The sequence below is a fragment of the Vicugna pacos genome, chromosome 16 (assembly GCF_048564905.1).
Source record: "Vicugna pacos chromosome 16, VicPac4, whole genome shotgun sequence".
Classification (NCBI taxonomy): domain Eukaryota; kingdom Metazoa; phylum Chordata; class Mammalia; order Artiodactyla; family Camelidae; genus Vicugna; species Vicugna pacos.
In genome coordinates, this window is record NC_133002.1 from 16,458,878 (window position 1) to 16,486,765 (window position 27,888).

The 27,888-nt window shown below is 45.7% G+C and overlaps 1 protein-coding gene across 4 annotated transcripts in view; it reads left to right on the top strand.

Annotated features, from left to right (window-relative positions):
• Positions 1–27,888, top strand: part of NCOR1 (nuclear receptor corepressor 1) — a 126,864-nt gene that overhangs the window by 44,191 nt on the left and 54,785 nt on the right. For 3 of the 4 annotated variants that reach the window (XM_072938460.1, XM_072938458.1, XM_072938459.1), the window contains exons 6-17: positions 2,022–2,135; positions 7,118–7,174; positions 7,694–7,746; positions 10,143–10,209; positions 12,991–13,163; positions 14,088–14,178; positions 15,954–16,132; positions 16,602–16,656; positions 17,304–17,405; positions 23,853–23,977; positions 26,136–26,353; positions 27,669–27,731. In XM_072938460.1, the coding sequence (XP_072794561.1) occupies positions 2,022–2,135; positions 7,118–7,174; positions 7,694–7,746; positions 10,143–10,209; positions 12,991–13,163; positions 14,088–14,178; positions 15,954–16,132; positions 16,602–16,656; positions 17,304–17,405; positions 23,853–23,977; positions 26,136–26,353; positions 27,669–27,731 (1,297 nt within the window). Of the gene's footprint in view, positions 1–2,021; positions 2,136–7,117; positions 7,175–7,693; positions 7,747–8,082; positions 8,110–10,142; positions 10,210–12,990; positions 13,164–14,087; positions 14,179–15,953; positions 16,133–16,601; positions 16,657–17,303; positions 17,406–23,849; positions 23,978–26,135; positions 26,354–27,668; positions 27,732–27,888 lie in introns of all 4 variants that reach the window. The other variant, XM_072938457.1, reaches the window with a different exon arrangement.

Below are 27,888 nucleotides of genomic sequence, written 5' to 3' on the forward strand. Positions count from 1 at the left end.
TTTCTCTGTCTCTCAGTTGCTTTTCTTTTCCTTTTCCTTTTTTTGGTTTTTGCTTCTTTGGGCTCCATTGTGGGCAGTTTCTTCATTTCTGTCAAATCTGTTGTCAAATATATTTTAAATTCGATAATTACATTTTTATTGCTGGAATTTCTGTTTGGCTTATTTTAAAATCTGTTTTGTCATTTAAAAATATTCCCCTCTCACCTTTTTAAAAAAATACGGTGAGCCCTCTCTTATTTATTGAGTCACGTTAAATTTATAGTAACATGCCTGGCAGTTCTTCTGAGCCTCAGTGGGCCTGATTCTGCCGAGTTGGTCTTTTGCTTTTCTTCCATGTCCTCATGTATGCAATAGTAACAGTGCTACTGGTGACACCAGGTGAATCATGGGGTTGTGTAAGTTGAGATAATGAATATATTATATAATATGTGGCACATAGTAATTTTAACCCATTAAAATAATTTAAAAATAATGAAATATATTGTGTGGACATTATGAAGTATACAGAAGCTGTAAATTTTGTTGGGGAATGTAAAGACAGCTTGAGTAAGTAAAGAAGTATAGCTGAGCAGAAACACAGTATTAGTCATGTGCACGCATCTTATGTTAATTCATATGTTTTATACAATTTCAGTATAAATTCCAGCTAAATTTACTTTTAAAGTTTGCCAAAATTATTGTGAAGCTAGTAGAACAGATAGGTGAAGGAAGTTTGTATTTGTTGTTTTTTGGTCTTAGCCTTTCTGTTATAGTGGTTTTGTCCCAGGGCTATGTACCTGCTGAGAACACAACGTGATTTCCTGAAGCTTATTCATTTCTTTCTCTGCGCCTGTGTGACAGGGATTCTAAAGGAAGGCCGTCTGAGCCGGGGACAGAGGGGCACGGTCGAAGAGCTCATTCCCATAAAGATGACCTCACAGCTCGAGCGTCTGTCCGTGGCTTGTACGGGTAGCAGGCTGCCGGAGCCCTTTCTGTTCCGAGTGGATGTGGTCCTCGGAGCTGCTTTCTTGGAGGATTTTGATCCTTTCACTTGGGTGTGGTCTGACTTACGTGACTAGGAGCCTGGACTATCTTACTTGGGACTACAGATAATTTTTTCCACCGGGCCTTTGGTGGACTTCCGTCTTTACCTGATAATGTCTTTCTTACCATCTAAGGCAGTGAATTTACACTGTGTCCATGTAGCTGTCTATTGAGCGTTACTCAGTATCAAGCACTAGCTAGTGGCTGGAAGAACACTGAACTAAGCGAAGTCCCCGCTTGCTTCAGTAGTAACTGCAGGTGGTGTGTACTGAGCGCCCATGGTGGCAGCGTGCCTGACGCTGCTGGGTCACTTAATCCTCTCAGAGGGCTGTGTGGTGGGGGGACTAGTATCCCTGCTTGACATAGGAGGGGTTCATATCCTTGCTCGAGGCTGGGGTAAGGGCTAGAAAGGCTCCCCGGATCCCACCGCTTGCGAAGCACGACCCTAAGGCTAAAACCCAGGCCCAGGGATCAGATGGCTTTCTGCTTTGTGACTGCCCACACCAGCGGCCCACAGTCTCTGGGCTTTGCCAGTGCCTTTTGGCTATAAAATCCAGGTTTTGGTGGGGGCCTGGGGTGGAGCTCGGAGCTGTGCTGAGTTAAGGAGTAACGTACCCCAGAGTCCCCCCACCAGACACTAACGCATGTTGTCCATCTGTAACACACAAAGGTGTTTTCCCAGTGCCACAGGACGGCCTTGCGATAGAGATCCATGCTGTACATCATATGTTTAGTTTTTCTTATTTCTTTTGCTTTAAATTGATCGGAGTTAAAATACACAAGGATTTATCAAATGGTGACTTATGTTGTCTAGTTATTAGTCAGAATCAATCCGATTGGGTTCCTTAGCACCCTTGCCCATTAGATTCTGGTAGATTAAGTGATGACCCTGTAGAACCAGCGCAGCTTTGCTCAGAGGCGTGTGTTATCTCTGGTGGTTAATTCCTGGTGGGGGTGACAGCAGCAGACGCCTGACTCCTCCTTTCTGGATCTCTTAGCAACAGCTTGAAGAAGAAGCCGCTAAACCTCCAGAGCCCGAGAAGCCCGTGTCCCCGCCTCCCGTGGAGCAGAAACACCGCAGCATTGTCCAGATTATTTACGATGAGAACCGGGTAAGTCCACGCCTTCCTTGACGGTGCAGGCCTTTGCAGCCACTCGTCTGTGCCTCAGTCATCTGTGTGCTCTGGGGTTGTGTTAACTGTGTTAGAGCCCGGTTTCTGTTGTAATTTTTTCATGTTCTTAAACTTAGACTGACTGAAGCGTGGTGTCTCTGTGGATTGAGGAAAAGGTGACAGTCGTGCCTTAAATTCTGCTCTGTTTCGTTCACGTGTTGCATTGTACAGGCGTTATGTAGCCACAGTGTGGTTTTGTCAGCTGAGTTTCCCCTTACATAGATGCTAGCAAGCACGTGTGCGGCACCTGAATACTTTAGTAGGGCCGTTTCATGATGAACACTCTTACTGTTCTGGTAGAGACAGGTCACTGGATGTGGAAATGGCTTGTTTCACCAGCTTCAGGACTGACAGCTGGGCTGTGGTTTGAATCTTAGTTCTAAGGTGCGAGACCGTTGACCTTTAGGTAGACTTTGCTTTTTTTAGGTTTGCTCACACAATTTCTTCTTTCATACTCATAATTAAAAGTGTCCACAGATTTAGGAAAGCTGGGCCTCGATTCTATGAATAATTCTGTGATGTCGAGGATGGTTTTGGCCAGAATCCAGCCGAGGAACTAGCAGTTAAAGGGAAACTGATTACACCTTAATATGAAAAACACTTTCCAACAGAGCTGCTTAGCACTGGGCTTCCAGAAGCCCCCCGTTCAAGAAGGAATTGAGTGCTGTGAGTGCCACGGAGGAGAGCAGGCTTGTTCACCAGAGCTGATCACACGGTAGGGGCTGGTGACTGTTGTTCCCATTCTTGTGCCTCGTGGTGAGTGGGGTTACCAAAACCCGCGCCTCTGACACCGGCAGCCTGTGACTCCGTGAGCACAGATCGTAAAGGAAACTGGCCTTAAGAAAAGCAGCTGTGAGATAGTCATTAAATAAGCATTTATAGTTGTAATCTTGGACTCAGATACACATGTATGTGTGTGTACAGGCAGATAACGAAGTCATCAGATACGTGATACTTAGGATGATGGCAAGTGTCGTGGGGAGGTGGGAATGTGGGCAACTAACATTAGTTTCTCCGCTGCGTTCAAAATCGCTGCAGTCTGTTGACTCTACAGAACAGTCTGCGTGCACAGGAGTCCGATGAGGGTGGAGTGGAGAGGGCGGCCTCAGGGTGTGCCTGGAGGGCGGGGACGTGGGGCCCTGCAGGGACAGGACCCAGGGTCAGCAGGCGCTCCCTTTTGTGAGAGAAGCCAGGAGCACGGAGTTCATATGAAATCTGCTTTCAAAAAATACACTGGAGAGGAACCAAACACTCCTGTGGGCTGATGAGCTGCGGGCCAGTTGGTGGCCTCAGGGGTAAAGTAAACAGGGATTAGAGCTGAGAACAATGGAAATGGAGCATATAAAATAAAATACTGACTTCTTTCTTAATATGACGTACTTTCAAATAAATTGAATTTAATGGTATTTATTAATTGATTGGATTTCTTACTAAGCCTTTTCTTACAAGCCTAATAAAGTGCTCCAGTACCAGTGAGTTCTCTGGTTGGCTGACCAGGATGTGAGGACTGAAAACTGTTGAGTGAGATCTGATAGAAAGTTCAGCTGTGTTTAGTTTGTATATATATATATTTTTCATTAGTTAGTGTGGTACATGTTTCTTCACGCCCATCAACAAAAGCGAGAACCCCTTCCAGACCTCCTCTTTCCGTTTTAGCATCTACGTGCTCGGTGTGCTCCACGTTTTGTGACGAACGGGGGGACCAAGCTCGAGGTCTGCCTTAACGTTAGACTTACAGGGAGGGTCATCTTCAGCTCAGTCTCCAGCAGTCGTCTCCTAAAGACGCTTTCTTTCCGTGCACGTGGTCACGTAGGTGGTAGACGGTAGCAGAGGTCCCTAGCGGGGCTTCCTCATCGCCCCTTCCACGCCCTCCCTCCTCCCCAGGCTGCCTTTGCCAGGCCTTCCCTGCCTCTTCAGCTCTTTTCCCAGATGACTTTGCCTGCTTTGACGCCAGAGGCAAAGAGGTGGGTGGTGAGAGCACACCTCCCTCTTGCCCCCTGCAGCCGTGCTGGTTGGGGATGGAGCCCCCTGTGGCTTAAGAGGTGGGGGCCCTTGTCTTGTATGAGGCATCCTTCTTTTATTTAGAAAGTTAGTGGGAGGAAGAAAACTACCCAAATGTGACTGTGAATTTTTAAGTCGGCTTCCTGAGAGAAAAATTGCCTTGCGTCATATTCAAGCTTGCGGCTAAGATGCATTTTAGTCTCTAAACAGACTCTTCTCCGGGACTGTCTTTAGCAGTTCAGTTTGCTCTCGCCCTTCCCGGCTGTAGGTTCCAGAAGTATTTGTAAGTGCTCTAATTTCAGAATTATAATACATATAGAAAAGCGGGAGTGTGGAGTGTAGTTTTCAAAAATACCTCGTTTATATTTTGGTCGAATGATTTGTAAGTTAACGTGGCACCAGGAGGAAGAAGGAGGGTGACAGGGGAGAGTGTACCTAGTGCCGGAACCATCTGGACACCCAGGCCGCTGTCCTGGAGACTGCGTCCCTCTCCGCCCCTCTGTGGGGTTAGTCAGTGCCGAGCGTGAGAGCTGCCTCCTAAGTGCTCCTCTCCCGACTGCTTCGTCCAGTGTTTATTTAGTGTATATTATGTGGAAAGGTTAGGTTGGGAGAGAGACTGTCTCGCCTCCTCCTTTGGCAGTAGCTTAATTTGAGCCCTCACCGCTCGTGTAGATACTGAGTTTTCCTTCCTTCAGTCTTTTTTCTCTCTAACCTGTCCTTCGTATTTGCGTCCCCTTACATGATTCTCCAGATGGAACCTTTTGAGGAGTTCCCACTTTTACAGAATAGCCTGGCCTTCTTTATCAGCGTTGACACGTCTGCCTGCCTAGCCCCTGCCCTGTTCCCCTTTCGTGGTGATGCCCTCCCAGAGCAGGGTGGGCCGTTCCCTGGAAGGTGGGGCTTTGGCCCGTGAGGCCCCTGCCTTCGGGCGGCCCCGGGGTCTGGCCTGTCTGGTCTGCCGAGAGCTCTGCTCCAGGGTCGTCTTCTCCTCGTTCCCCCGGAGGGATGTCTTACTCGTGGTCTCCTCGGTGTCTGGCCAGTGCCTGGCCCAGGGAACATATCAGCATATGTGTGAGACATTAATTGCTTCTACTTACAGGCTTAGGATACAAATTGTAATATGTAGGTGTAAAGATTTTAAGTTAAATTTTTCTATGCCAAACAATCGATAGGTTAATCCGTTCTTAGCAGTTAACCCAACGTGAAGTCAGATATTTAATAAAACTTTGCAAAACTTAAATCTTGGGATCCGCAGACACCTTAAATACTAGCCTTTAAAATTATCCCTGAAAAGGTAAGTGCCTTTACATAATAGGATACTAGCAAATATTTGCGGTGATATAATTTCCCCCCTTGTCTCTCAGTGTTATTTGTGTACAGTTCCACTTAGCCTGCCTGTCCTTGGTGTAGGCCCTCCCTGTATAACGTGGAGTGGCTCGAAAGCACGTTCAAACACTGGTGATTGTAGGTCATCTACAGGGAATTAGTTGCAGGAGTTACTTTTTTCCAAATTTATCATCTGTGATTATGTTATTTGTGTTATTTAATATATGCCTTAAAGCTAACATATTTGAATTTTCTGATAATTACATGTTGGTTTCTTGAGATTAGAACAGTTGATCTCAGCTGAAGTTTTGACTGTTGTAATTTGGGGGAGGGGCGGGTGCTGCTGGCATCCAGTGGGCCGAGAGGCTAGGAGTTCTGACCTGCCTGCAGCACACAGAACAGCCCCATGTCAAAGAAGCGCCTGGCCCAGGACGCCAGCAGTGCCAGGGTTGACAAGCCTGCCTTGAACCACAGAGATAAAACTCACTGTGCAAATTCAGTGGGCTTTTGTAGTTTTGTATTTGAAATTTTTAAAATGTTTATTTCTCATCTTAAGAACGTTTTAAGTTTCCCGAAGTTTGGAACACGCATTACACTTCTTTGAGCTTCTTATGCTAGTTAAACATAGTGCTTTCCACATAACATATACTAAAATAAATATTTGACCAGTTGTGACTGATAAAATGTTTATCCTAAGGGAACATCTTTCTTTACACTTGGGGGATACTGACCGATCCCATTCTCACTTGTGTATCACGTCCGAAGCCTGGGAGAGTCTCCCAGCCGCAGGTGCCCGGATGTGGGAGTCTCTGCAACGGGCAGGGAGCCCTGGTCACAACGGGCATGTGCTGGGAGCACGGGGGATTTGAGATCCACCGACACGTTGCCAGGCGCGCAGTCCAGCTTGAACATCTTTACTATTGAGTTTTGTTAAACTTTCATTTGTCTATCAGAGCGAGATTTCTGTCAGATAGCACTTTGGTCTAGATTATTTTCCTTTTTGAATATGGGACGTAAAATACATAATTCGTCATTTACTTACTACTGAGCACTTTGAGTAATTCAGACTAGTTGTTTTCCCTGTGTGATTACTAAGGTTTTGTTATAGTCAGAAAATACGCTCATTGCAGGCTTCTCTTCAAAGGGGTCAGTTTGGCTTACCACAGTGCATGCTGGCAACTTTATGGTATTTCATGTTTTTAAGTTTTCATTAAAGACACATTGAGAATGTTGGAGGGGTTCATTTCTAATAGTGAATTGCTGCTTCCTCTCCCTGGAATCTTAATATGCTTGCTTTTAAAAACTTACCAGTTCTTTAGGTTTTGCTTTCAGTAGAAATGTCAAGCTTTGACTGGATTTGGTGAGAGAGTTTTGAAGATGAAGTCAGGGTTTTTTAGCCGGCTATGTGAGAGCGCCGAACCCTAACCCCTAGGCCAGGAGCGAGCGACTAGCCTGCTGTATGAAAGAAGATTTGGAAGTAAGGATAAGTTTAACTAAGTGTTAGTCTTTAGGTAAATATTACTAAATTGGTAATGATTTTTCATTTAGGTAATGTAGTTTTTAATTATACAATATAATAATGTCTTTGTCTGTAGAAAAAAGCAGAAGAGGCTCATAAAATATTTGAAGGTCTTGGCCCAAAAGTTGAACTGGTAAGTAAGGAACACCTTTCTCATTTCTGGTGCTTTGTTTGTAGCAGTTTCTCCTGGGACACGTGGGAATACAGCCTGTTGACTTTGGGACGAGAGAGAGGTAGCTGGGCAGGATCTTTGTGGTGAAGTTTAAAACAACGTGCACGGCTGTAATACCTGGTGGTGTGTCACCTGAGCAGCCTTTAATCACCGGGGTGGGAGGAGGAGGAGGTGGGCACAGAACAGAAAGTTCTTTGAATCAGACTGTTAGGACAGTAATGGTGTTTGATCCCCCTTTGCCTTTGAAACGTAAAAAATCCGTGAATGAACATACTTATTTTGGGGGACAGTAAATCTGCGAACTTCCTTACACAGTGTCAGGAGACGGGGTGAGCAGAGTTATTCGGGGAACCCAGACGCCTGGAGTCTGTTGTGAAGACCCGTTAGTCCCTTGCCTAGGCTGCCGTTAGAGCAGAGACCGCTTGTTTGCGTCTCCACGTGTGCAGCATGTTACACATAAATGTTTGATTTCTTTTACAGCCGCTCTATAACCAGCCATCAGACACCAAGGTGTACCATGAGAACATCAAGGCGTAAGTATTTGTCATCTTTGGAGTTCTTCAGTTAAAGACCGTATATTCTGTAGAGAGACCATTTTTATGTTACCTGCTGACGTAGTATTATAATATAGCTTAGGTGTGTTTTAGATTCGTGTAATTTGCTGTCGTTTTACTATATGTTATCTTCCTCTGGCTTCTTGGGGGTTGGGGTAACAGCTTTGAGTTTCCGAGGCCAAAAAATGAAATAAATTATTGCATAAAACTAGCTGGTTTTATCATCTGCTAGTAAAAAAAAAAGGTGATACTTAACATTGAAATGGCTTACCTTGAGGCTTGAATTTTTTGCCTCCTGTTTTGTCTTTTTTTCAGTGGAGTACCTGCAAGGCGCATGATGAAGTAAGATAATGAAGCTTTTTCATTTAAGACTAGTGATGACACCGTCCCCACCAAGCCACATCTGCCATTGCAAAGTAGAAGTGCCACGGATCACTTTATCATTGTCCAAACCCTATTCTAGGGAAACCCCTTCCATGCCTCTTGCTAATGACGGTATTTGTAGACCCTGCTGCCGCTCCACGTCCTGGTGCCTCGGAAGCGCTCAGCCCCTCACGTGGGTGAGGGGGCCGCTCCCGGTGTAGCTGGCTTAGCCTTGCTCATCCCAGACACCAGGCCTCTCTGGATGCACATTTTGGAATAAGAAAATAAGTGAAAAGAAAACCTAATTTCTTGATCTGATTGAAGTAAGAGAGGAAGCTAGATAGGTATTTTTTTTAATTATCATATTTTAAGAGAATTTTAGATGAACTATTCTTTGTAACAAAAATGTGTTATTTCTACTTTATATGTTTTATTAAGTGTAACCGGAACATTATAATTACTTACGAGTATAGTTACTGATGAGCATATTGCTATTTATATATATATTTTTTTCTTTTTTTTTTTTTTTAAATTTCTTCCTGAGAGTATGAACAGTAGTTGACTACTTTGCAGAACTGGTGGCAAATATAATTTGCATGGTAGTATGCATGAAAAACATTGAAATTTGAATAATTTATCTCTTGTTGAGTAAGTGATTCATAGCAAAAGTCATATACTTAGAGTTTTCTGAGAGGTGCTGCTGTGGTCTTGACAACTCTTAGAAGTGGGTTAGGCAGAACTCGTATAAAAGAGGCCTTGTTTTGGAACTGCTTAGCTGTTCTAACATTTTTATTTTTTAAAGAGAATAGCAGGTAAAATCTAGTTGGCTACTTTTAATTATTTTTTTTCACAAAGCTTCTGTTACGTTTGTGTTCTGTCCTTTCCCCCATACGAGCTGCAGAGCAGCCCTGTCTGATTTATTTCATGTTAGCTGCATTGCCTCCTGCACTCCTGAGATGGGGTTCTTCATTTAAGTCCTTAGGAAACATGTTAAATTATACTTCCTGACTGTCACCTGCCTTTGAGTAGTGTGTGCTGACTGTGTGTGCACACGGAGTGTATGGTTGTGCCTCTTCCGCTGTCCGCCGCCTTGTGGAGACCATGTCCTCAGCTGCATGCATCCCCGAGTCGTTCAGTAGCTCTTCTCCCATCGCCGTCATTTGCTTTGTATGAAATAGCAAATGTGCCTTTTAATAATTCTCTTCATCTCTCGGCTGCTTTTCCATATAGCCAGCTCCTGATTGTCCATGCCTATTGAGTGGAGCCAGTGTCACTGTTAGTCCTGGGTGGCAGATAGTGCAAAAAATTACTGCTACTTGCCCTGGCTTTTTATTTATATTTGAATAATCAGCTTGAAATCCTTTCTGGAAGTAGCTGGGGTCTAAGTATTTATATGTGAACCTGCATGTCTTGTTTTTGAGGGTTACAGAGCTTCACGTTTACAAAGTGAAACAGTTAACGTTAGACGCAGGAGACATCACCCTGTCCTGTCCCATTGCTGTCCGTTACTTCTCAGTGCGGGCTGTGTTGTTCCTGTGATGGAAGGAAACCTTCTGTGTAAGGCAGAGGTCGCCTCTCTCTGAGTTGGTACATTACTGTGGGTGGGAGGGCAGCGCACCCCTGAGGTAGGGAGGTGGCTTTAGTGGTTTTCCCTTCTCTTCTGCCTCCCTTCCTCCAGGAGTGTGCCGGGACGCTTACATCACCAGGGTGCTCAAGAATCAGTAGCCGTGTAGTTAGAACTCGAAAATGATATTTGCCTTGTAACTGAATGTCATAATTGAAAATTAACTATTTTATAAAGTCTTGCTGTAGAATGGGAGGAATTTTAGTCAGTTCTAATCACTGCAGCAGTCTTATCTTGCAGGGCGAAAACCTTAGAATTAGCTTTGATTGCATCATGTGATCTTACGTGATCTTTGCTTGTTTTTCAGTGTCTCTGAAAGTAAAAAAGTGAATGCATTATTAAATTGTTCTTTTTCTTAATGTCATACAACCATATTTTTCTCTTCTAGAAACCAGGTGATGAGGAAAAAACTCATTTTATTTTTTAAAAGAAGAAATCATGCAAGAAAACAAAGGGTGAGGCCCTATCCTTGTTCCCTGAACTTTGTGCCGCTTCCCGTCCGGGCTTCTGCAGGCGTCCGCTCCCCCGGTGGTGGGGGCGGCTCCTGAGCGTGCTTAAGGGCAGGTCTGACTTAGAAAGTGACTCTAGATGTGACTTGAATATAAATCTCACGCTAGCAACATTTTGATACTGTGATTCACATGTACTGCCATTATTAAGTTACTTTCTTTGGTTATCTATGTGTTAACATTTTCATCCAGCCAAAATAAAGAAAATGGTGAGTAGTTAAAAAAGCACGAAAGAGAAATAGGATGATCTACCTTTAGTCTCTTAGCCCTCAAACAGATGTGGGTAAGTTATGGTCATGCTGGTGAGACATCTCTGTTCTTTATTATTAGAAACTGGGTCACCTAAAGTTCAGCTTTTTCAAATTCACAGTGTTTCTCATATTTATCATATGGCTTGCAGTCCAAAAGTTTTGTGGTTATAATCTTTATGAAAATTAAGTTACAGAAAATATAATGCTGGTATTCTTGTTCTTATAGTATGTTCATACTAATTTTAGACAAATGACTTACTTAAATTGTTGTCTAGTGAATAAATGATGTTGTTGTTTATTTTAACGGAGGTACCGGGGATTGAACCCAGGACCCTGTGCATGCTGAGCATGCGCTCTGCCACTGAGCTCTACCTCCCCCCACAGTGATGCTCTTTGATTCACATCAGAGATGAACTTTGTATCTTATGTGAAAGGACCTGACAGTTTAATGAATTGTAGAGCTCAGGGGTCAGCAGGTTTTATTTGATGCGTAACTTCTAACGTTCTGATTTGCCAGCCTAATGCTTCAGATAATTTTTTAAAGAAATTTTTATTTTTAAAAATTTATTTATGTATTTATTTTACAATATCATATTTTAAAAATTGAATAGTTGATGTACAGTATGATACATTACAGATACACAGTATAGTAATTCATAAATTTTAAAGGCTATACTCCATTTATAGTGACTGTAAAACATTGGCCACACTCCCCATGTTGTACAGCCCACCCTTGTAGCATATTTTATACCTGATGGTTTGTACCTCTGACTCCTCCACCTCTGTCTTGCCCCTCCCCCTTCCCTCTCCCCACTGGGAAACACTAGTTCCTTCTCTACATCAGATACTTTAAGTTACTGGCCTTGACTTTTTTTTTTTTTTTTGGCCAAGAACGTACAAATATTAAATAAGAAGTCAGCTAAGGTTTTTTTGTGTGTGTGGAAGGTGATAACAGAGTGATTTACTTACTTATTTTTTTAATGGAGGTACTGGGGATTGAACCTGGGACCTGGTGCTCTGCCACTGAGCTATACCCACCCTCCCCCCCTGGCTTTTTTTCTCTATCCAGTAATTTTGTTGTAATTGTGGTGATTGCTAAATTTGCGATCTGGAGAGGCAAACACTGAGGCACAGACTGTGTTTTCACACCTCATGGTATTTAGTGTGAAGTTTGTTTGCTCACTGATAGGCTTAATGATCATTTACTGGCTGTGTCTTCTGTCCCACGTATCATCCTACGACGGGAGCAGGAGGGCCACATGGCTTTAGCCCTTGGGGAGCCCAAGGTGTCAGCGGGGCCACTGTGGCAGCAGGAGGTGACCGTGTTGTGGTCATGCGGTGGCGCAGGGCAGCTGATGTAGACTGGAATCGTGAGGGGATGTGCCCCCAGAAAGCAGTACTGTGGAGACGGAACGAGCAGAGGGAGCAGCTGAAGTGAAGGTCTGGGGCGAGGAGGGAGTGTGGCAGGTTCAGGCGGAGCACTGGGCTGGCCGCTGCGGGAGGCTGGGGTCACGCGGGGACTCTGGGTGAGATCCTGAGGGCATCTGTTAAGGGTTTGAATTGAGGGAGTGAAGCACTCAGGTTTGTATTTTAAGACTTTGCATCTGGTCACAGCGCTCAGGAGGCGAGGGAGTCATGTAGGAGGCCAGAGTTGGCTCCAGATGAGGGGGGTGGCGGTAGAGCTGGAGAGAAGGTGCAGAGCCCAGAGGACAGGCAAGGAGGTGAGGAGGACCGTGCTGTCCTCTGGTGCCACTTCCTTGAGATGGCAGTGGGAGCAGGTTTCCGTGGGTCCCTCACACACTTTGGGCTGTAGTGGAGGGTTCGAGTCATTCTTTTCTTCTCTATTTAGAAAATGAGATCATACATTACTCATTTCTCTAAAAGCATGAATTCTTAATTTCACGCAGTTTACTGGATTTCTTTTTATCATAAAGTACAACCAATTCCTGTCTTTTCTGGACTGTCAAAAGTGTTCATTATATGACGTCATTTATAATAAGGAAAAGCAAGTAACCCAAGCTCCCAGCAGTGGAGGAGCGGGTTAAGTGTGCGTGTTTCCTCTGAGAGACGGGAAAGGTAACAGCAAAATGTTAACACCGTTGCCTCTGGGATTAGGAACTGTTCACACGTTTCTCTTTCTAATTTTCCGTCTTTTTTGTAATGAAGGTGTAGTTTGTCATCAGGAAAGTAGTAATCGTAGCTGGCCACCTGCCAGTAGCGGCTCATCGTACAGTTTGTAATTTGTACAGTCTTAAAGTTAACTTAAAAATGCAGCCAGAATAGGTTCTGTGTTGATCTTGCATAGAAAATGTTCCCTTTCTCTCTCCTTTTTCAGATCAAGGACAGCTTTTTGTGCACAGTTATAGCCCGAGTGTACTTCTGACTTAGCCTTAAGAAGTAACATTGACTTTAAAATTAGGTTTGTCAGAATCGTGGAGTTTAGTGTAATTATTAATTTGCTACGGGTATTTAATAGGAACAAAAAATCTGCCAGCGTTACGATCAGCTCATGGAGGCGTGGGAGAAGAAAGTGGACAGAATGGAAAATAACCCGCGGAGGAAAGCCAGAGAGAGCAAGACGCGGGAGTACTACGAGAAGCAGTTCCCGGAGATCCGCAAGCAGCGGGAGCAGCAGGAGCGGTTTCAGCGGTAAGCGGGGCGGTGCCGCGCGCCTCGCCGTGTCCCTTTCAGTCCTGCTTCCGGTCTTTCTCAGCGTTCACCGTTTCTGGAATCTAATTATTAAGACAGTTCATGAGGAACTTTTATTGTGAACCTAAAACTTAATTATCTGCTAGCAAAGTTCATGCCTTGGTGAGTTTAGTTTTAACTTTTTATATTTGGTCATGCTGTTTAATCCAAATTTAAGTGAGTATTTTCAAATTAATTCTTCAGTTCTTGAAAATGCCCATTCATTGGGAAATGACGGTTAATAAGAATAGACTTGGGTATTTCACAGTCCCTCGTTAACCTCCCAGCATAATCAGAAGTATTAAACTGCTTGTTAATTCAGAAGTGCTTTGATGTGGGTGCATAGTTTCTGACTGGTTCTTTGCTTTCAGAGAACCACGTGTGTGCAGTGGCAGAGCCCTCGCCTCCCTCTTCACTGCCTCGTGTAAATGAGCGGTGCAGTCAGTCCCCTCTAGTGACAGTGGAGGTTTTGTGAGGGAGGGTGATTGTGTCTTTCTCCCTCCCTTTAAACATGTTCTGTGTGTCTATCTAAGTCTGCTTTTCTGTTCTCTGGAAGGCAGACAGAAGACTGCTATTTGAAATGGAAATGACACCTGTAACTGTGGTTTACCAAAAGTTTCCCATGAATAATAGTTCTGCCATTTGCACTTGGAACATGGAACCCTCGAATCTTAATCTCAGCATTTGAGTTGTTACTAATTGTGCAGGTAGATGGCCAAAACGTGGCTCAAAGGGGGTTACTCACTAGCACTTCAGGTTTCTTCCCTGGCTTCTGGGTACAAAAAGTCCTGTCCTGAAAGGGAATCAATGTGAAAGTAATGTGATTGGTATGTCTTCTTTGTAAAAGGCCCTTAAATATGTCTGTGATCTCCCCCTCACATTTAGAGTTGGGCAGAGGGGAGCTGGCCTTTCAGCCACCATCGCTAGGAGTGAACATGAGATTTCTGAAATCATTGATGGGCTCTCTGAACAGGAGGTAAGACAGTTCATCGATTTTAATTCAAGTTAATTCATTGATTATTGAGACATTTTAGCCTCACACTGCATGAAGTAAGAGTTTATTTGTATATAAATGAGGGAACATCTATGGAGTTTGGATTGTCCCAGAGTTTGTGACTAGTCATTAAAGGTTTTAAACAAGGCAGCCGTGTCATCTTATTGGCATTTTACAAAGATGACCTTGGCGGCAGGGAGGCCTGGAAAGAGGTAAGGAGGCTGTTAGGGTAAAAGCAAGGACCTGAGTCAGGGCAGCTGTGATAGAGGTGGGGGGGAGGGGGCTGACAGCAGGGAGAATGGACGGACGAGGGTGGGGGCAAGAAGGACGTGGACAGTGGCTGCCTAGTTTCGGGGTCAGAGGACTGAGCTGGTGGTGCTGTTTCCTAAAATAGCAAAGGAGTGTGTGTCTTATAGGTGTTGGTACGTTGTGAACCTGAGGTTCTGGGGAGTGCCCGGAGGGGGTCTCTGGCCAGCTGAGCCGGGGGAGAGCCTGGGGGAGAGGAGTGATAGGATGCCAGTGAATCAGCGCTGAGCAGGAGCAGATGTCAGGTCCTAACATGGAGTCTTCCAGGCTGTGTTCACACTAGCTCTGAAGGTCGGTCCAAAAGCCACCTACTATCTGTTGAGTTTTGCTAGTTTTGATTTTATAATACGGCTTTTCTAAAACCTCATCTCTAAATTCTGAAAGTCATGCTTATTCAATAGTCACAGACACTTCTTACTGCTGTATCTTTCAGAATTTGTGGCAGTAGTCTTTGCAGTGATGACTAAATCTGTGCCAAATTTCTTGGCCATTTTTGGACTGATTCTCTAGGGGTTACCTGTAAACACCCAAAACTGGTGACAGTGGGGGTGATTTCAAGCTGATGGGTCTGCCCCAAACTACACTTCGGTGTTCAAACCGGTTGAGTGTCCCCTGTGAAATTAGAGCCTTTGTAAGGACTTGACTTTGACAGTGTCCACTTCTGTGAGGAAAGTTTCAGGGAAGAACCTCGCCTTGTACTGGGGTCAGTACTTACAAGTTTGGTTAAAGTTTTCTCATGGAAGTTTGTGCTTATAAACTTACTGAATTAAACTTTGGGGAAAAATTATAAAAGTAAAAGTTTTCATTGAAATTCTAAGAATAGTAGTCTTAAATTTTCAATGGAAGGATTGCGTAAGATTAGCAGGAGGTGTTTAATGCTTCGTTAAGTTTAATTTAAAATCAGTGACCTTAAAGTTTGGGTGTCTGCTTAGTTTTCTGTTTGTTGTTCTCTAAAATGACGTTGAGACTTGCTAAAATGAGTCAGCGTTAGTGAATGCTTCACGGTTGTCACGGTTGTGACTGACATTACGTGTCCTTTAGGTCCAGAATCTATTAACTGAAGTATCAGCTTCACTTAAGGAAAGACCTCTTCTCAGATTGTAGTAGTGGATTATAAAAAAAGAAGTGTGCACTCTGCCTCTGCTGTTCCAATGAGTATTTACTAGATATGTGTGTAATTGCTGTATGTTAGGTGTTATGGTACCACTGCTCTTTTTTGTTTGTTTGTTTGGTGTGGGGAGGTAATTAGATTTATTTATTCTTAGAGAAGGTTCTGGGGATTGAACCCAGGATCTCAGGCATGCTAAGCACGCGCTTTACCAATTGAGCTATACCCTCCCCTCTATGCTACCACTGCTCTTGTCGTTAAACTACATACCTGGTGTTTTTGTGTGGATTTCTTTACATTTTATTCTGTGTAAATTGCATTTCCTTTTTTTTTTTTTCCGCAGAATAATGAGAAACAAATGCGACAGCTCTCCGTGATCCCCCCTATGATGTTTGATGCAGAACAAAGACGGGTCAAGTTCATCAACATGAATGGGCTGATGGAAGATCCTATGAAGGTTTACAAAGACAGGCAATTCATGAATGTTTGGACTGACCACGAGAAGGAGATCTTTAAGGACAAGTAATTTGAATTTTAAGTTATTCTCTAATAAAAGCTTACGAAAGTTAGTAAAAGGTATTAGCATTTACTTGTAAGTTGAACTGTTTCCGCCAAAACTTGGCCCTGTTTGGAGTTTGAATGGACCCTGTGAAAAGCAGAGAGGATGGATTCGATGTGATCTTCCCTGATCTTCCCGTACGTTTATAGGTGGGGACATAGGTAACAGGTAGGAATGGGCTTATGGAGTTATTTTAAGAGTGGTACCCAAACTTGGGTGGCATCTGAGTCACCCGGGGAGCATTTCTGTGCCCCTCCACAGACCAGTCCAGCTGTTTCAGGCAGACAGTGCCCAGGAGCCTGCCCTCTGAAAGGGCACTGAGGGCGTTTAGGAGTCACTAGGAATTAGTCTGCATAACATTTCTGTTCCCAAGTGTGTCTCCCCCTCTTTTTAAGCGGTTAAATGTTTGTGTGTTGTTTTTCTTTTACTCAGGTTTATCCAGCATCCAAAAAACTTTGGACTAATTGCATCTTACTTGGAAAGAAAGGTAAGAAATGAATGTTTACAAGTTTGTGATGGTTGCTGCTTTGGAACTTTTGTGTTCTGATGTGCAGAAGTAGTTAGATAGAACTGATTTTTGCAGAGGGCTTGATACAGAAAAGATTCTCACATGCATAGTTCAGTGATGTTTACAATTAGACGATGACAGATTCTAAGCAGACACAGACTCATTTTCATGGTTAACGAAAAATGACCTGATACTATATTTCCATAAAAACACATAGATTACAGTGCTTTTTGAACCTCATTAAATTTCTAATTAAAATTTCAGAGTCCTGATTTTCCTTGAATTTTTTTCACAATAGATTGGACGTAGTGTTTTTGAGCAAAATATTTTAAGAGACATTTTGAATGTTTACATATGTGCAAGAAGAAAGATAATTTAGATACTGGCTAATAAAGTGCTTGTATGTTCTAATAGTTCCTGGTATCTTTTCCATAATTTGTATGAAGACAGCTGTAACTGTCCATTAAAATAGTAGATACAGTATATATATTTTTAGAGCCTAGTTATGCTTTGTGTGTTTTTCTTCAAGTTATACTTCGAGGATACTGGAGATTTTCCTCCAAAGCGATACTTGATTTTTAAAAAATTTTATTTTGTTGGATCCTCAAAAAGAATTTTTTTTGTAGAGTGTTCCTGATTGTGTTTTGTATTACTACTTAACCAAGAAAAATGAGAATTATAAAGCCCTAGTAAGAAGAAACTATGGAAAACGCCGAGGAAGAAACCAGGTGTGTTTCATTATTATGTGGACGCTACTTCAGGACTGATGGAAATAGGAGCATGAAAAATGTTATCACAGGAGACTTGTATGTCATAACTGCACTTGAGGGATTGACGTTTCTGTTAATTAGGATGTTATGACCATGTTTTTCATTATTTTGAAGTTAATACATATTTAATGTGTTAATATTTTCTATTTTGAATTAATTTAAGTTTCTAGCATAGTAAAACTGATAAGGAAAGTTTGATATGTCCATGCTATTGAAATTGCATATGTCAGAGTTAACACTAATAATGTAATTAATAATGAGAACATGACACCTTATGTGCTACCCGTCTTCACCCGGCGTTTCGTCTGAGGAGAGGCAGGTGGGGCAAGGAGGGAAGTACCGCCTGGTGCTGGCAGCAGGGGTTGTTCAGCCAGATACCTGGGACCTGGTTTTATTTCAGATTAACTTCTCTTCTGGGGTTTAGGTAGTTTAAGTGTTACAAAGCACCGACCTAAAAAGATTGTTTTTAATACAGTGTAGTATGTGTTTCCACACGTGCGTGCAGTTCAGTATCAGTACTTTAGAGACTGCTCTGCCCCCCGCCCCATGGCTGGCCAGCCGCCTGGTGGCCGCTGCTGGGAACTAAGGGAGCGAGGGGCTCAGGGGAGTGTAGGGCCGGAGGGGTCCCTCCTCCATCAGGGCTGCCCCCCCACAGAAGGACAGGGAGGCTGAGGAGGGGAGTGCGTGGGGAGCAGGAGCAGTGCCGGGGACATGGGGACCCGCGGGGAGGGCGTGCCTCCCCATGCAGGGCCGGGCTGCGTCTGTGCCCTTGGGGGCCCTGGAGTCCAGGGCCTGCAGCCAGAGATGGTTTAAACAGGTTTCAGCTACTGATTTTTAACAATGGCTTTCTTCCTTATTACAAACTAGCATTTATAACGTTTATTTTTAGAAATTGTATGTATCACCATCAATTTTTTCAGTCCAGATAATGAACGTCAGGAGACAGTTTGATATTTATCATGCCTCCCCTTTGCCGGTTAGCAGTGTGTTGCTTGTGATGATAGAGGAGAAAGTTTGAGCAGGAAGTTCTGTGTGACAGCGAGTGTCTCTGTTACGGTGAAACTTTGGTTTTGTCTCCCGTCCTCTCCAGGGCACCGTCTCACCCCGTCTGTGGGCACCTGTCCTGTGGACCCCCCCCACCCCCCACCGTGGTGCTTTCTTCTCGCGTCCTGTCCTGTGTGCCCACCCCTTCTCACCTGCAGAACTTAGGTCGTCCTTGTGCGCCCTCACGCTGACCTAAGCCTTAGGATGCTTGCCCCCAGGTGGGCTCGGTTCTGCCCTAGGCAGCCGTTCCAGCCGGCTAGTCCTGTTCACATTAGCTTTTACAGGATTATCTTGATTTTTCCTTGACTTTTAAATTTCTCTGGTGGTTTTACTGGGAGTTTGGGAGAGGAGGGAGTTAAAGGGTGGACTTAAACTACCATTCCGGACCAATAGAATCTTATCTCTGTTTCTTCATTGCTTGTGTCGAGACAGAGGGACAGTTCTTCGGGAGTCAGGTGGTGGTCGTTTCTGGGCGCTCTCCTGTGGCACTGAGTGACCGGAGCCCATGCTGGGTGAGCGCAGCAGCCATGAGGCCTGGGAGCAGAAGAGTAGCACCAGATCCCAGCTGGGACAGGCTCCTTCCAGCTGCTCCATTGACACTAGACTGTGAGGGAGGCGAGGGAAGGCGCAGGGAGGCCAGTGGGGGTTAGTTTCATGATTTCAGGGGCTTGGACTAGACTGTGGTGGGCTGGGGAGAACTGGTCAGTGTTTGGACATGTGTTTGGAGGTGAGGCCAGCAGGTTTTGCTGACAGCTTGATTGTGTGGGCACAAGGACAGTTAGCAGAGACAAGCCAAGTCTCGGCTTGTGGAGTTGCTGTGATGGGTGTGGCTGAAGGAAGAGAGGAGCTGATTTGGGGGGAAATCGGCACTTGCTGAACTTAAGTACCCGTTACACCCATCCACGTGGAGGTGTAAAGTGGGCAGTTCGATACAGGAGTCTCCAGTGTAGGAAGAAGATTTGGTTGGAAATAGAGAATTTGCTGTATAGAAAAAAATTTAGAAAGACTTTTTTTTAAAAAAAAAGCATGTTTACAAGTTAAGAATTCTTCAGTCAGCGTTTTACCCTGGCGGATACGGAAACCCACTGACTTGAACCTGCTTTGCCGCTCCGTTATCCAGTCAGGTCTGAGTCAGCAGGGACCCTCCCCCGGTAACCCCGGTGCCGGGGGAGCAGATTTACCCCCGGCTGTAGGCCTGGGCTCCACCGAGGTTGTGCTCTGTCCTTACGTTTGTGTTTGATTGCGTCTCCCCCCACCCCCCCGCCCCACTCCCAGCCTCTCTCCTGTAGGAAGGAATTTTTATTTAGCAGGTGAATATGTAGTGTGCTGTTGGCTGAGAGATTCCACATCTGTGAGGTTGGATTTTTCACCTGCTCTTGCCTTAAGGAAACTTGCATATCATTTACTCAGAAACTGAGCTTTACTTTTAGGATCATAGGGAAATGAGAGATAATCATACTTCTGTTACAGCTGTCTTCCAAGATGATTGTTGGCAAAAGCTTTAACTCTTCTCTCAAAATTCTGTTAGCTACTGCCCAAACCATGTTTACCATTGGCATTGTTGGCCTCCTGTGACGGGGCTGAGTGGGGTTCTTCATCAGTTTTAGTTGAAGCAGCGAATGCGTATCTGAGGTTGAGGGTCAAAAGCCACTCTTCAGTGTTAGTATTTGGCATCCAGAAATAGAAATAACATGCCAAGTGGTAATTTGATTCTATGTATAACATTTTTGTTACAAGAATTCTGTCTTACTTTCCAGCATAAACTCCCATCTGAGAAGTCTGTCCCTATGCAGATAAAATGACTGTGGTCCCTGCTAGTCATTGTTAGAAACCGCAGTCTTCATTTTCAGATACTTGATTACTTTCCCCGACAATTTATACTCCTCCATGCTGCCAGCGTCTTACCTGTTAAGTATGCCGTCGTGTTTTTAGTCCCCAGAGGGGTCCAGAATGCACAAACTTACGTAAATGGAGCAGTTGTTGAAGTTGGACAACTCTCTGACTAAACTGTTGGCTCTACACGGGTTAGAAAGGATGATTTAGAGAGGTTACACAGCTGGGGAAAGCTGTAGACGCCCAGAGGCCGTGTGTGTCTGTGACAGCCTGGACGTGCCCCTTCATGTGGTGGGCCTTGGCCTCCACCCTGCGCGAGCGGGAGCAGCGACACGCCGCGGGCCACGGCAGCGTGAGTGCGCACGTGTGTGTGTGCACAGCCGGGGGCTGGGGTATGGCCGCTGCCTCCCACCTTCCACCAGGAGGGGTTTTTGGTGATTGACAGCTTTCACTCTTGGGGAAAGTAGTCTCAAACTCAGGTGGTTTAAAGGCATTAGTTATTAATATGTTTTGATAAGATTGGCATAAGATGTTTTCTGTTTACTGCCTGAAGTACCGTTAACAAAAGCACTTGGTGGCTGAAGTAGCCCTTCATCCTTTCTGTCTCACATGCGTGGTTAACCAGCTACTTGTTCTTAAATTTAATCTTTCCGTTTCTTGGCAACTTCATCGTCTGCTGAGTGGAAATTCATTTATCTGCTTTCCGAAGACTTGAGCACTTTAGCGAATAGAAGCAGAATGTGTGAATGTTAGGTGCCCAGTGGGACGCAGTGGCAGTACATCGCAGCATAGACTGCTGTTTGCTCTTGCTCTAGAGGGCCCTGCCGCAACTGATCTCATTCTCCGTTTACCGTCATGAAATACATGTAACTTGCACTTTTTTAGTTGGAATTTTCATTTTGCTTTATAATGTGCCCTGGCATTCATAGTGAATAGCTTACTGTTTAACAGAAATGTTTCATATTAGAAGAGCCTCCCTAACAGATGAAACTTTCTTTATTGACTATTAAGTGTTGGGCTTAAGGAGGGAGAGACCTGGACAGGAAGCTGTTGGGAGCGCCTGTGTCTCTCAGGGGACCCTTGAAGAGTTTCCTCTTGAAACCACGGGCTTTTGCCCTAGCCAGCCCGCTGACAGGGCTGAGGGACATGGGCTGTAGCCCCTGTCCTGGACCACGGGGACCCCGGGCCACGGGGACCAGCACTTTTCCTCAGAGGTCTGCCTGAAACAGCAGCAGTTCCCGCCACTGCTTGTTAAACCCAGAGGCTGTTCCTTCCTCTGCTCAGTGTCAGCGGCAGGCATCACTGTGGGTCCTGGTGTGCGTCTGCCCCGGTGGGTGCTCCCTGGCCCCACTCCCTTGCACCCCCTTCCACTCACTGCTGCAGGTGGTGCCTGGCTGAGCGAAGGGCTCTGTCTAGAGGCGTCACTCCCTTCTCCAGGCCCCGTCCAACTGCTTCTCCACTTTCTCCAGGTTATTGCCTCTCTCCGCAGAGCTGGGAGCTGTTTCAGAGGGGGCCCTGCCCTCTCCCTCCCCTGGACTGGTGAAGCCACTGCTCCAACTGCCTCTCAGTCCCAGCCCCACGGAGGGGGAGGACGGTCTGCTTGGCTGGCTTCAGGCAGCCGGGAATGTGAGGGTGGCTTACGTTCTTCCAAACCTTGATTGGCATTAGAAGCAGAAAGGTGTTGGGGGATAGAATTATATGTACTGCCCAAGTCTAAGGGACTCCTCGTCTCCGGCTGTATTGACACCTTGCCGCCATTTCCTGGGGGCTATGAACTGTTCTCTGGTTAAGCCCACTTGCTAGACAGAGGGCAGAGTGTGTCAGTGGTCGTCCACCTTGTCGGCTCAGTGACAGATGGTAGGGGCGAAACAGGTCTGGTGCCCACTGTGCTGTGTGCTGGGCAGCCGGAGATGAAGAAAACATTCCTGCGTGTGAAGCAGAGCATGGTTGGAGAGTGCAGGTTGGAAGCCTTCCTGATTTCTTCGTTTTCTCGGGTGATAATATGTGCTGATGAGAGAAAGAAGCTGGCACTTTGCCAGGGCGAGACGCTGGGAGGGTCAGGTAAGGCGGGTGAGTGGACCCTGGTATTGAAACAGTTTAGCAGAGGGTGGACTGAAATGGTGGCTCTAGTTCTTTACGGACTCTGAGAATTTCCTGGAATAAAGGGATCAGAGGTCGCGAAGACAAAACGCAGGCTTGGCCACAGTGGAAATGAAGGGTGAGTGGGGCGTAGTGGTGGTGGGTGGGAGACTGTGGATCTTGGCGGTGAGGACACACCCACTGATGGAGGCGGTGCCCTGTGGGGCGCAGTGGGCGTGGCCGGGGCGCTTCGCACGGGACTAGCGTTGGCAGAAAAGGCACCGACGGGCGTAAAGAGCCTCGTGGTCAGGTTGTCCTTGTGCTACCCGGCGTCTTCCGAAAGTCAGTCCTGCGCCGGGGGGCGGAGGGCGTCGAGGGAGGTTTGTGAGAGCTGTGGAAGGAAGCACCTGTGAAACGCTGCAGCTCATCCGTGTTCAGAAGCGGCGTAGGGAGCAGGGAGGGCGCGGATTCCTCTTCCTTGCACCGGGGCCAGCAGGCGGCGGAAGGTGGGGCCTCTTGGGGAGGCCGGGAAAGCCTCTGTCACTTTGCAGAAGCAGCTAGGTTTTAGTCTGGGTAAGTGAGTGAAAGACTTTGAGCTGCTGTGAAGAATCAGCAAGTTTTGCTTTGTTGGGGGTTGGGAGGAGGTGCACACGGGCCGGCCGTGCGTGTCCTGATGAGTGCGTTTCAGTCCTGTTCGGCCAGACGTCTTGATTTCTTAATTAAACAAAAATGGTAATTCTCGACACAAACTCAATTTCACTTTTGTCTTTTAGAGTCATAGTTTGTTCAAATGAGACTCAAAGATCAGGAGTCCACAATTTTAGTGTCTTCTGGCCTGTCTGTACACATATTGACAGTTACACAGTTGTTAACAGCTTAGACATACTTGAGTGTTTTACTTTTTGCTCTATGTTACTCTTAGTATTTTTCCAAATTGCTTTGGTCTTGATAATGACCACAGCCATCTATTATTCCATTAAATGAATGTTGCCCTAAAGGAGTAAAAGCATGCAGATGTTTCTTGTAGTAGTACCCACATTGAGGGAAAAATTGGGAACATAGTAAGTGTCTAACACTAGTAGGGATGGTTTGATAAATTAGAGTTCATCAGATTTCAAGCTAGAATTGAAATGCTTGAGTGACAGATTAGATGTGGGAATTACAAAAAGACAGTACCATCCTTAGATTTCTAAGTGCAGTCTTAACATTTCATTTCCATGATGGGTCCAGGCACTGTGAGTGTACGCGTGTGGCCTTTTAAGCAACACATATAGACAATATTAAAGATTGTTAGACTGATTTTTAATACATGATCCTTGATTACATTGCAGATGATTAATATGTTAGTTGGATATTAAATTTTTGTGTAGATATTTATTATTCATCATTACAATTTGAGGAGGATTCCTTTAACCTTTCAGTTTTACAAATGATGGTTCATTCTAGCAGCAAATTGCCCGACCCTCACAAGAAGAAAAAGTAGAAGAAAAAGAAGAAGATAAAGCAGAAAAAACAGAAAAAAAAGAAGAGGAGAAGAAAGATGAAGAAGAAAAAGATGAAAAGGAGGACTCTAAGTGAGTTAAATAATTAAATGTTGTAGTTATTTTTAAGTAATGAGATTAAACCTTATTGGAGGTATAACATTTTAGATAAAAGAATCAATGGGGTGTGTGTTGTGACCGTCTGATAGTTACCTGATGTAATTAAGGAACGGAATATTCCAGGACGTAGAACTTTTGACTTAATGGACTGACTGCCAGACACGAGCTACTGCTTTTCAGAAGAGCTGGCTGCAGTAGTGGGCACTGTCGTGGAAAGACACTGAATATGATTTAATCTTTGATTCAGACGGTACCTCGGGATCTTGTTTTTGAATCTCAAGTAGTATACATTAGTGCAAAAATGCTGATAAATGGTTTTAATTTATATAATGCCTTACAGTCCAGCTTCGTTGACTTCATTTTCCATGTAAAGTTGACTTTCTGGTTTGTTTGTGGTGGTGGTTACTGTTTTCCTGGCTATAAAAGTAATTCGTACTCAGTTTAGAAAGTCAGGAAAAGAGGGCAAAATACAAAGAAAATTAACCTGTGACCCTGCCTCTCAGAGTCGGCTACTGCTGGTGCCTTTGTGTATGTACTCTGCCGGGGTTGGGGGTCCCTCAGCCCCTGGTGTGTTAGTTTTTCCTTCCAGGATCAGCTTCATTGAGGCATCGTTTGCATAGAGTAAATTTCAGCAGTTGTAAGTGTACATGCTGATGCATTTTGACAAGTGTATGCACTGGTGTGACCATCACAGTCGTGACTTAGAGCGTTTCCGTCACCCCGGGACGTCCCCCAGTGCTCCCTCGCGCTGGCTTCCCTCCGCCCGGTCCCAGCCCCTGGTGACGGCTGATCTGCTTTGCCTTTTCTAGAGTTTCACATGAGCGGAGTCACACAGCAGGTCGGTCTCCTGTGGTGTCGCTGCTTTTACGTAGCACTCGTCCGAGAGCCGTACAGGCTATTGCTCGTGTTAGCGGTTTGCTTCTTTTTAATATTTATTGCGTTATTTCTGTAATCCTCTTGGAGATCATGAAGGTCTGTGTCAGAGCCTAAATCACTTGACGTGGTTTTTAAGAGAGTTGGATACTCATGCCATTCTAATTTTCTGCTTTAGGAAGATGATCGCTATTAAAATTTTTTTTTTTTAAAGTCAGGTTAAACCTTTATCCTCCCACATGGTCCGTGGGTTCTGGTCATATGGAACCATCATCTCTTGATTTTACTATTTTCTTAAAATCTCTTAATTTATTTAACAAACACTCATTTATCACTGACACGAGCTGGGGCTTATGGAGGATGCAGAAATGCGTAAGATGCACGCTGTTCCTGGGTAGCTTATGATCTAGTAAGGAAATTAGGCCAGATACGGGTACTCTTTAAGCAAAAGAAAAGAGCCTGGAAGAAATGGCTGGAACCAGTAAAGCACGTGAGGAGATTGCGGGGAGGCCGAGGTTCACCTGTGCCACCTGGACAGCGTGGAGGACGTCACGCGGGAGCTGGAGGATCGTGTGGGCAGAGCAGAGGGAGCAGTGTGGGCGGATAGGCCTCTTTGAGAAATCGCGGGTGATGGTTTCATTGGACTGGAACGTGGGTGCCTGAAGAAGAGAAGTGGAAGGTGGGCGGGGGTTCGTCTGTGTAAAGCCTGAATGAACACCCACGTGTAGACTCCACTGAGGAGTCCTTGTGGCCCCGTTGGTGAGGGGAGGCAAGACTGGAATGGGTGAAGGGGTTTATTGCCAGGCTTTCTGCTATAATACTGATCTGTTAGCAGCACAGAACGGATGGAGCGGAGGTGTGAATCGGGCGGCTGTGCTGGGATGGTGGATGGGGGACAAAGGTCCTGCACAGGCACGGGGGTAGTGGGGAGCAGAGGCAGAGTGGTGAGGTGCAGTGAACAGAATGTGGCACTGGTCCACACAGGAAGTAAAGAAGGAGGGGAAGAGCTGGAGGTGCTGTCAGGTCTGTGAAGGGAGTGGTTATGAGCAGCGTGGTGCCGTTCGTATCAGATGAGGGGCAGGAAGCAGGGGTGAGGAGGAGCCTGTTTTGGGAGGGTTCAGTTTGTACTGATGGGAAGTCCAAGTGCCTGAGAGAGAGGGTGGTTTTATTCAGTTTGTATTGAAGAGTTTTCAAAGCTGTAATCTTTGAGGTATGTGCACTTCTGAATCACAGAAGTTCCGTTCGCTGTTTTTCCTAGAGAAAACCCCAAGGAGAAGGACAAGACTGATGGTGCAGCAGAAGAGACTGAGGAGAGGGAGCAGGCCACGCCCCGGGGGCGGAAGACGGCCAACAGTCAGGGCCGCCGCAAGGGCCGGGTCACCAGGTCCATGACCAACGAGGCTGCCGCCGCCAGCGCTGCAGCCGCCGCGGCCACCGAGGAGCCCCCGCCGCCTCTGCCACCGCCACCAGAGCCCAGTGAGTGCACGAGACGAGCGAGCGGGCCGTGGCTTCGTGTGGGGTTCCGTCTCAGCGCTGGGGTGAGGCGACAGGGACCCCTGGCACTGACAGCCTGGAAATACTGGTCTGAAACCCTGGCCTTGAATGTGTTGGACTTTGACGTCAGAACCTTCGAGAAAGAGTGTCAGCCCAGGCCTGCTGCACTCGCATAGCTGGTTCTCTCGGACTGGGCTGTAACCCTAGTGTGTGTGCCGCTTGGCTCCCTTCTGCTCCAGCTTGGCATGTGGGTGTTTCCTAGTTTCTCAGCGACCTCTTGTTCACTTTTTGGTGGCTGTGCAATGTCACCATTGTTTCTTCTAAGGCACGATTTCTTGAGCCATTCCTTGTTGCTGAGTGAGTTGGTTGTCCCCCCCCCCTTTAAACTAATAACAGATAGCACTGTAATGAAAAAACTTTATTCACATAGCATTTTCCTTCTTTTAAGTTATTTTTCACAGGAATAAATTCTTAGACAAGGGAATACTGCGTCTGAAAGTCCAGGCGTTTTTCTCTCTCACTAAGGATCGTCTTGGTAGTTTGTAGAGAGATCATGTTAATGATGAGGACCACCAGTGGTCCCAGTTTATCATAACGTGAAGCACAAGAGAAGACGCAGGTTCTGGGAGCAACAAGGATGGATGGGAGAGATGATTAGACAGGCAGGTGGGGGCAGCTTGCGGAGGGCTTTGTTTGAATTATATCCTGCTTTGCTGACAGAGCAGCGAGCTCACAGAGGTGTTTAAATAGAGGATCTGTCACTAGACTGCTCTTTCAGAAGAATAGCCCTGGTGCCCGCGTGCAGGTGAGGTCAGAGTGGGGCTGGAGGCGGCGGGCCTGCCGAACGGCGGTGTTGTGCTCGCCGAGGCCCGGCGAGCAGGGCTGTCTCAGGAGGGTGGATGGGAGGGAGGATGTGAAAGTCAGTCTGAGCGCCTGCCTTGTGGGTGGTCGCGCTGTTACTTGTGAGGGGAAGACAGCAGGGGCTCGGTTCAGGGCTGATAACCTCAGTTTTCTTTCTGTAGTGAAGAGGAAGTGTTCAGTTTGTGGTCCCTCTTTTCACTGGATGCAGCGTTACACAACACAGAGAGAGTGCTGAGGGTGTGGGGTGTGGGGTCCCCCTCTAGTTTGGCGAGGGAGGGGCTGAGACGCTCCTGTTTCCGCAGTTTCCTTCCCCTAAAGCTTTAAACAGGCTTCATGTCCCACGAACAGCTTACAGCTTGCGTGGTTGGTGTGTCGTGATTGATAATGAAGGCTTACCTTGGTTTTCCCCTGCCTCACTGAGCGCTCTCTGTTTCAGTCTCTGCGGAACCTGTAGAAACCTCTCGGTGGACAGAAGAGGAGATGGAAGTTGCTAAGAAAGGTAAATGATAGTAGTCCGGGTTCCTCAGGGCTGTTTTTTTCTTTAGGGTAATTAGTAATGAACGAGGCAGAACTAATGGCTTTTTAGTTGGAAAAAAAGAGAAGCCCTTCCACAGTGATAAATAGAACTCAGGAGTGTACTTACTGCTTTTTGGTGG